Genomic DNA, 9,479 nt, shown 5'->3' with positions numbered 1-9,479 from the left:
GTGACAACTGTGGCAAGAGTTTCCTTCATCCCCGCGGGGATAAAGGAATCCTCTGCCACAGCTGTGGCAGAAGTGCAGAATGATATCCCATTGCTTTCAATGGGATCGGCATTGCTGACGATCCCCTTGAAAGCAGTGCTTTCTTGCAAGCCCCGCAGTATGATTACCGGGGAAGTGCTTGAAATATAAGCCCTTCCCTGAAAATCATCAATAAGTGTTAAAAAAATTACTCCCCTCTCCGCCGCGTCCTCCGGCTGGCTCCCCGTCACTGCTGTCCAGCACTTTCAGGAGGCGGGGATTTAAAAATCCCCGCCTCCTGAAAGGGCTGTGCTGATTGGCTGAGGGCTCCGCCAATAGCCGCTAGTGCTTAGCTATTGGCTGAGCGCTCAGCCAATTACAGATAGCTATTCATTCATGAATAGCACTAAGCACAATCTGTAATTGGCTGAGCGCTCAGCCAATAGCTAAGCACTAGCTGCTGTTGGCTGAGCCTTCGGCCAATCAGCACAGCCCTTTTAGGAGGCGGGGATTTTTAAATCCGCGCCTGCTGAAAGTGCTGGACAGCAGTGCCGCGGAGCCAGCCGGAGGACGCGTCTGAGTGGTGGAGAGGTGAGTAAATTTTTTTTTTTAACACTTAAATAAGATTTTCAAGGAAGGGCTTATAATTCACGCCCTTCCCCGACAATCATACTGCAGGTTGCAAGCCCTGCTTTCAAGGGGATCCCACTGAAAGCAATGGAATATCATTCTGCCACAGCTGTGGCAGAGGATTCTTTCATTCCCGCGGGGATGAAGGAAACTCCTGCCACAGCTATCACAGCTGTGGCAGAAGTCCGTGGTATTCTCCCTATGTTTTCAATGGGGCTAGCGCTGCTGTTGCTGGCCCCATTGAGAACACTGGCGATATGCCGGTTCTATTTCGGCGTCTTTCTTGCGCTGCACGGCGAGAGTTTTCCCGTGCTCTTGCAGCGCAAGAAAGAAAATATCGCCAGTGGGTGTCCATCCTAAACGCGATTGTCAATGGGACTTTCTATTGCTAAAAACGTATCGCACCAAAATTGCAAAGCACAAACAGGCGATGCGTTTTTAACATTAGAAAGTCCCATTGACAATCAGTGAAAAAAACGCGAGAGAAAACCGCAAGTGTGCAGGAGCCTTTACAGAGGGAAAAAAAATCTGCAGCATGCTCTATATGTTATTCAAATGCTGTGGATTTTCAGTGGAATTTGTTTATTGCAAGGCAGGGAATACATTCTCCCCATCGAAATCCACAATAAAATACATACAAATAATTAACTGTACCGTATATTATAATACACACACACGCAGTTTGATGTAACTCTGTAGGCCCTTCTTTTGCAATAGAATCTCATTTCATTTTTGACATCTTAAAAAATGAGCCATAAAATGGGTGCGTATAAATCTTTGGGTGTTCCCTCAGAACGCTTCCCAATGGGGCCTTAAAAGACATCATATGGCACTTGCATGTTCTGCGAAGTTTCCCATTGCACTCCATGGGAAACACTAGCGATCCTCTAACACACACACCTGAGGATCGCAATTTCACAGAAGTGATGTGAGGCGTTTTTGGATGAAAATTACCCACGCGCTGGAAAGTGCGCGATATCGCACTTGCCCATGTGCATGCAGCCTAAGGCCGCTTTCACACGTCCGAGAAAATTGCATGAGATTTGTGCATTGTGAGACACACGAATACCAGCCCCATTTATTTGAATAGGGTCATACACATGAGCCATTCTTTTCCTGCATCACGGTGCGAGGGGGGGGAATCACGGCATGTCCTATTTTTGGGTGGTCCCTTGGAACGCCTCACATCGCCCATTGTTTCCAATGGGGTCAGTACAGCATGTGATAACATTCCGCGATTCTCCGCCATGGCTCTCCTGAAGTGATTCAAGGTGGTTTTTAAACACAAACTCCTCGTATCCGCAGAGACATTGCACGCTGTGAAATTAGCCTAAGGCCGGGCTCACATGAACAGATTTCGCAGCGAAAGATCTGCGATCATTCGTGGAAGATTGCGAACTTTTAGAAAAAAATAAAAATCCTCCCCCCATTTAAGAAGTAAAGTCCAACCTATTCAGCAGCGTTAGAGCTGGGAAGAAAATGAATCAAAAGAGACAGAAAACCTAGTGAAAAGTATCTTATATTTATCATAGACGCATTTAACACAGGAAGCAACATTGTAATTCTCTGTTACCACATGGCTCTCTGGACTCCAGACATAATACTGTGATCTGCAAGATGGCGGAAAACTATTCTACTAAGGCGCCATTTCCTCTTCACACCCCGTGGTCGGGAGGTGAGAACGCATCTGTTCCGGATCCGAACTGGACAGCTATCTACCGGCAGCGCTGCAATCTCCTTGTCTGCTGCTTCCTGCAAGGCAAAGAAATCGATTAAGACTCAAGGTCCATTTAGACGCAACGATCATCGCTCAAAACTCGTTTAAGCGATCAAAAGTGAGCGATGTTTTTGCTTTTAAAGACGACCGTTTAAACTTAATGCTTATCGTTGGAAAATGGATGGTAAACGCTAATTGAACGGTAGTGTGTTTGAATGGCGTGTGCATCAGCGAAGGTAAAAAAAAATCGTTAAACGACTGAACGATTTTCATTTAAACTAGAAAAGTGAATTACCAAAACAATGGAATTTAAGCGGACTGAAAGACAACGATGAACGAATTACTAACGAAAACTACACGATGGGCGCGCGTTTACATGTAACGATTATCACTCACTTTCAAGACTTAACAAATTTTGAGCAATGATCATTGCGTCTAAATGGGCCTTAAATAAAGTGTAGGTCTTATCTCTCAAATCTATACCAGACTCGTCCACTCCTGCTATTCCTTTCCCAAGAAATTGCTGCATTAGTAAAGCTGAAAATACTTTGTGTTATATACTGTGACTCTGCAAGAGATGAAACCCCTCCCCCCTTGATTCCCTATCCCTTTAATTGAAGCTTAAGGCCCTTTTACACAGGACTAGTGTCAGGCAAATGATGCCCGACAGTTGTCCCCATGTATACTCGCTCCTGTGCTATTACACAGGAGTGAGTATCACTGGCTCGCTCACAGCACAGCCAGCAGGGCGGCGGGTGGCTGGAGGAGAGTCCTCTCCCCGTTCTCCCCCCGCTTCTCTCCATTCACTGTACAGTACTGAACGGCTGCTGTTTACACTGAACGATTTCAAAATCTTGAAGGGCTTAAAATATTAGTCCTTCCCCAAAAATAAGCCCTGACTGCATTAAAAAAGAATAAAAATACATAACCTAACAGCCACTGTCCGCTCCGTCACAAGTCTACTTGAAGGTCCCTGGCGCTTGTGTGAAGTGTTGTGTCAGCGCTTCCTGGACTGGAGGTTCAGAAACCCCACCTCCCGGAAGCACTGGCTCTCATTGGCTGAGCTGCGGTGCTCAAGAACCAATCACTGCAGCGCTCGATGAACTAATAACAGGCATTCTATTCTCATCCTACGGATGCATATTAATTTATTCCACAAGACTCCTGCTCAATTCGCAACCTGATTGGTTGTTCCAACCCAAACAACCAATCACTGTGAATCAGCCAACCCAAACAACCAATCAGGTTGCTGGAATTGTGATTCAGCCAACCCAAACAACCAATCAGGTTGTGAATCCAGCAGAAGTCTTGTGGAATAGGTTAATATGCCGTGCGGACATACACGATCCCTATAGAAACCATTCCATACCTGAAGTTCCTTAGGGAGGATGGTATTTTTCCGCAATGCATTGATTCTCAGCCTCTCATCCGCGTATTCGTAAGCCATCTTCCTCCTCTTCACGTCTCGCCACATTCTCCAGTTCACATAATAACTTCTCACTTGGTTGGAGCATGTCACCGGGGAGAAAGAGAGCAACTGCACGGAAGAAAGGAAATACATGGAGTTATCGTAAGTTCACCTGTAAGTAGCGTTTCTCATCAGGATCTGCCGGGTGATAAAATCTAGCTGATTTTTGCAAAATATTGGCTCCTTGCTCTGACGGGTGTGTTGGTGCGGACCTTTAGGTTTGAATCTGACCTTGATGAGGATTTGAACCTGAGGGACCCCACTGCTGCAAGGCAGCACTGCTAACCACTGTCATTCAAAGAGGCCAAATTAGAGAACCCAAGTTTTACTCCGATTGATTTTAATGGAATTCAGAATCGGGAGTGCCAATTCACAACTATTATTTAAAAATGGGTCGGTCACTCCTGGCCGGATTATTTCTATAGTCGCTCAACACTAGCCCTAACTCTTTCCAATCCACTGTCTGACGTCTGAAGACATTCTGATTGAAGGCTGTACAGCTCCGATGTCGAAAGACGTCCGGCAGGGTATTCTCACTGTATATTACTGGCCGCTCTGTTGTCGGGGGCCTCTCCAGCATGTCCCATACCGCAGTACTGGCTCTAGCCAGCAGATAGCGCCATTGTATAATGGCAGAAAGAGAAAGCCCCCTAGGAAACCCTGAATCCAAAATTGGGTTACAAAGGGTTAAGTAATCCGACAGCGAAAGATAATCGCTCAGACTTAATGCGCGAACGACAATCATTCACTTCTCACTCGTTGTTCATGCGGGCAAACTTATCGTTTGCTTTACATACCGGTCGTTCAGTCGTTCTCGGTCACTAAGGCCGCTCTCTCACACGGCGTCGGCAAAACACCACAAATTTACCGCCGTTTTCAGACACGTTACTCATCAATGTGATGGGTGATGAGATGTGTTAAAAAGTGTGAAAACACGGCAAAATAGAGCAGACAGCACTAGAAAATCGCGGCGTTAGAAAATACCACGTTCGAACACATGTCCACGAAGCCCCATTGAAATAATCGCGGTAAAAAGCGTATGTGTGAGAGTGGCCTTACACAGCGAATGTGAACGACTGCCGGAGCGAACGCGGACATTGTTCGCTCGTTCAAAAGATAAAATCGTCCTGTCTAAAAGTACCCTCGTCAAGACGCACAAAACGCGGCCGGAAATAGAACTCATTGTTTTCAATGGGTCTATTTACATGCGCGATTCTTCTCCTGCAGCGATATTGGGAGACGGAAAAACGGCAGCATGTCCTTTCTACAATATCGCAGAAAACTCGCCAATTATTTGCTATGAGCGAGTTAAAAAAAAACAAACCCTCATCATACTTGCGCACGTGAGCGCGATCCGTTTTTGTGTTCCATCGGACCTTTTCTACATGACTTTCATTCCTGCGGCCGTATGAGTGAAACGCTGCAAGTATTACCCAGCGTTTTACCGCCCTGCCTGTGCACAACAGCGCATCTCGTACACGCAGTCACGGGCAGTAGGACTAGTTATTTTTTTTTTCTTCGTGTTTTTAATTTTCCGCTCTGTCGCTCAGCAGCGTTGCGTATTAAATGGCGCACATACGCAACGTACAGCGTTTAATACACAACCCATAGAGAATAGGGCTAGATGAACGCATTAGACAGTAAAATAGAACACGATGCATTATTTTCCACGCGTGCGTTATACGCCAATGTGAATGGGTCAATGACAATCAATGTACTTTCCCTGACTCCATTCACCACATATTGCGTGCGCACAATACACTGCGTAGTTACACTCTATGAACGAGTCCTAAATTCTGCAAAAGTAGTAAAAATTAAAAAAAAATATATATATATAAGAATCTGGTAATGCAAGGGGGGCCTAATCCATAAAAAAAAAAAAGCCAGCCCACATACAGTTGCTATGGCAACAAGCTCTGGCTCTGGCAATGTCACAATGACATTCTCTTGGATCCTAAAGCAAAAAATAAGCAGGTCATTAAGGGGTTAAAAGGCAGCAGCGTCAGATACAAGAACCCCCAATAGCTGGTAATAATTCATGTCGCGATATATACCCGTCCTCCAACTAACCTGCCGGGCGCTGCGCAGCGCGGAGCCCAGCATGGACGTCGCCATCTTTCCAGGCTGTCTATTCAAAACCTGGAAACTTTATTGTTCCTGACAGCGAGCGCCGAGAGCAGTTTCTGCCGAGCGCGGCTCGCTGTACGGCACTACAGCGCAAGGAGGGCAAAGTACTATGCAGGGAGAGCTGCAGGGTGTAATAAATGTACAAGTCATGTGACAGAGGATTTTAACCCTTTAGACTAGATGCACACAAGCTTTTTTTGTACCAGAGGTTGCATCTCTTTTGCACCGTTTTTGCTGCACTTTGCACACATTTGTACGCGCAAAACAAACCCGCAGCCGCGGTCCCGTACATTGTATTAGCTAATTAGTATAATTACATTCATATATTCTATTTTACTGCGAAAATAAGCCGGAAAATAGAATATGCTGCGTATTCAGCTGCACGGGGGAATTTCATGCGCAAAATACGCGGAAGGCATCCATTGAAATCAGTCGGTTCGATTCTCTGCGTATTGCGCACGCAAATTTTTCGCTTGCAAATACGCTCGTATGAATTCGGCCTGTGTCGTACGAACACATTCACCAGACACAGGCCGAATGCCCACGGACGGATTATCGCTGCGGAATTTACGGTCAGACACCCGCCGCGAATTCCGTCCATAGACATGCTGTGGTAAACGATTCTCCCCTGCCCACGAGCGGAAATCAACTGCTCGCGGGGGAGAATCACAGCATGTTCTATTCTGTGCGGAAAATTGCGCAGATGGCTTACACTGCAGTTAATGGAAGACGTCCGTCCCGCAATACTTCCGCTGTGAGCGCAGCGAAAGTACCGCAACAATCCGCGTCTCCGCCACCGTGTCATGCACTGCACTGCGCATGCGCCGGCTCACCAGGCGTGCCACTCGCGGCGGATCCGGAGAGGTGAGTATGGGGTTTCCGGGGGAGCCAGGTCTGATTCCACTGCAATATTTCGCAGGCGGAATCCGACCCGGCTGTGGGCATGAGGCCTTACAAGGTAATCCATTGTTCCTCTGAGAAAGATGGAGCAAAACCTTTGCAGCGCCACCTATTGGAAGGCAGCATTCCTGCAAGTCAATGTCAGACTTTTTAAACAAGTCTTATAACAATGGCTGAAATTGTAAGTCCAACCATACACAGACAGCTGTTCACCGTGCGGGGTAAGCGTTACTTTAATAGATCAGACTTTTACGGACGCGGCGATACTAAATATGTATTTTTGTTTTATTATTTAGATTCTTTTATTACAAATATGGCAAAAGTTTTTTCGATTTTTAAAATTTTTATTACTTTTCTTTTTTTTTTCAATAGTTAGGAAACTTTATTGATCTTATTTTGACTTTTTTTCCTAGTCCCCAGAGAGGACCATAACATGCGATGCTGTGATCGCTCCTGCAGTATGATGTAATGCCATACTGCGATCGGGCAGGCAGTCTATCAAGCCACCCCATCGAAATGGCTTAATAGGCATTCTGCCATGACAGCTCTGGGACCTTTCAGAAGGCCCCCGACTGCCATGACACCCACAAGCTACCTGCGATCTCATCTGGGGGATTTAAATGCCGCTGTCGGGACATAAATATACGTCCTATAGCGGTAAAGGGTTAAGGAGCGCCCAATGCCAAGCCAGAAGCCTACCGTACACTGATGAGGGACCATGAAGCAGCTGTCTGTGTATGGTAATTCTGGCTTAGTTTACAATTCCCAGTCATTGTTATAAGGCTTATTTAAATCTGACATTGACTTGCAGGAATGCAGCCTGCAAGAAAAAAATTGCGCTTCTCTTGCTCGTTTTTTCACACGATTTTGCTCCGTTTTTTTTTTTTTTTTACGTGAAAGTCAATAGGATTTTCTAATGTTAAAAAAACGTTTTTAAATACAGTATATAACGTTCTGTCAACTGTTTGCCATAACGGGGTGCACAAAAAACCACAATTCTGGCACTGTGTATTTTTTTCCCTACAGCATTAGGGATAATGATGAATAATACTATTTTTTAGCACTTGGAACTTTTACAGACAGAGCAGTACTAATTTCAGCTTTTATGTGGAAAATATGAAAATGTTTTTTTGAACTTTTTAAAGAATTTTTTTTGAACTTTTTTTGCCTCAGTATGGGACTTGAACTTCCAATCATTTGATTGCTGGTTAGGCTGGCAAGATTGTGCAGCTATTGGCTACCATGGGTGGACAGAGTTGTGGCTGCATTGAGGTTACTGCAACATCAGCTATTGGATATCAATGTCTCTGTGTATAGGCATTGTGCTCTTCTTTCTACAGCGTGCGGGCTTATCCGTAGCAGTGGTGGATAGTTGGCATTCATCATGATGGTTTGTGTTCTCTACTATGTGTTCGTCAGTAACAAGCTGGATGCTGGACTGAACAGTTTAGTTTTTTTTTACTTCATTAACTTTCCTGCTCTTTGCAAATTTTTTGAATCCCAGGTAAACCATCCGTTCTTACTAAGGCCGTGTTCGCGTCACATTAAAGTGTACATAAACTTTCAGGTGACTTTTCAGAAGAAGCTGCCATGTGTGCATGAAGAGTATCAGTATTTTTGACCATTATATGACATATATGGATTTTTTTTCACCAGTTTACCCCTCTGTAGGCTCTACTGTATCTCTAATTCTCTGTCTTCATTGAGTTGGTGGGTGGAGGCTAGCTGCTATGATGTGTTCCATACATAGCACGCAGAAAGTAGAGGAGATCCTGCTTCCCTCTATCTAGATCTCATACATAAACAAGCAGCAGCAGCATAGAGGAAATTATACAGCAGTGTAGATGGGAATTAGTAGCTGTAAGTCAGAACACTTATAAGGCGTTGTCCCAGGCTTTTGAGTTTTTGCTATTGATCTATCCTCAGTACGCAGGAAACAGATGGCGCTGTCTGTATTACAGCGGCCTGGGTTGGTAATGCATTGAATTCAATGCCTGCAATACCAACCTGGACCACTGCACTATGGAGAGCACAATCTTTTTCCTTTGCTGTCCACACTGACAGTGGGACCAGGAATCAATTGATCTACAGGGATCCCAAATGGCAGACCCCGCTGATCATCTAAGGCACATGTGTCATATACAAGGCCCGTGGGCCGAATTCGGCCCGCTGCCTCGTTTTATGTGGCCCTTTGCGTGTCGACGGCCGCTCACCACTGAACCGATTACCAGCTGGGGTGCCGCAGTTCCCCGCTAGTAATCACGCTGTGAGCGCTGATCCCGGCGCACACTCTGACGTCAGTGTGCAGCCGGGATCCTCCTCCCCTGAGTCCCCTGCTCCTCAGTTCCACAGGGGAGGACTCAGGGAGGAAGCGTGCACCCGGGCTCAGCGCGAGCAGAGGGTGTGTGGCGCTGACAGCAAGAGGAGGTAAGTATATGGGTTGAGGGGGGGGGAGAACAATTATTACTGAGGGGGGTTAATATTACTGAGGGGGGGTTAATATTGCTATAGGGGGTTTAATATTGCTGACGAGGATAATATTACTGACGGGGATAATATTATTACTGAAGGGGGTAATATTACTATGGGGGGTTAATATTACTGTGAGGTTATTACTAC

At 45.7% G+C, this 9,479-nt stretch overlaps 1 protein-coding gene across 1 annotated transcript; it reads right to left on the bottom strand.

Moving 5' to 3' along the window:
* Positions 1-2,151: 2,151 nt before the first annotated feature.
* MRPS14 (mitochondrial ribosomal protein S14) lies at positions 2,152-5,998 on the bottom strand. The gene is made up of 3 exons (XM_066594754.1): positions 5,904-5,998; positions 3,735-3,902; positions 2,152-2,400 (listed from the first exon to the last, which is right to left on the bottom strand). Exons 1-3 carry the CDS (start codon positions 5,946-5,948, stop codon positions 2,218-2,220), a joined length of 396 nt encoding a protein of 131 aa, XP_066450851.1. The 5' UTR covers positions 5,949-5,998; the 3' UTR covers positions 2,152-2,217.
* Positions 5,999-9,479: the final 3,481 nt, after the last annotated feature.

Source organism: Eleutherodactylus coqui, chromosome 3 (assembly GCF_035609145.1).
Source record: "Eleutherodactylus coqui strain aEleCoq1 chromosome 3, aEleCoq1.hap1, whole genome shotgun sequence".
Lineage (NCBI taxonomy): Eukaryota > Metazoa > Chordata > Amphibia > Anura > Eleutherodactylidae > Eleutherodactylus > Eleutherodactylus coqui.
The sequence above is the reverse complement of the archived record's forward strand: the minus strand, read 5'-3'. Positions and strand labels throughout refer to the sequence as shown.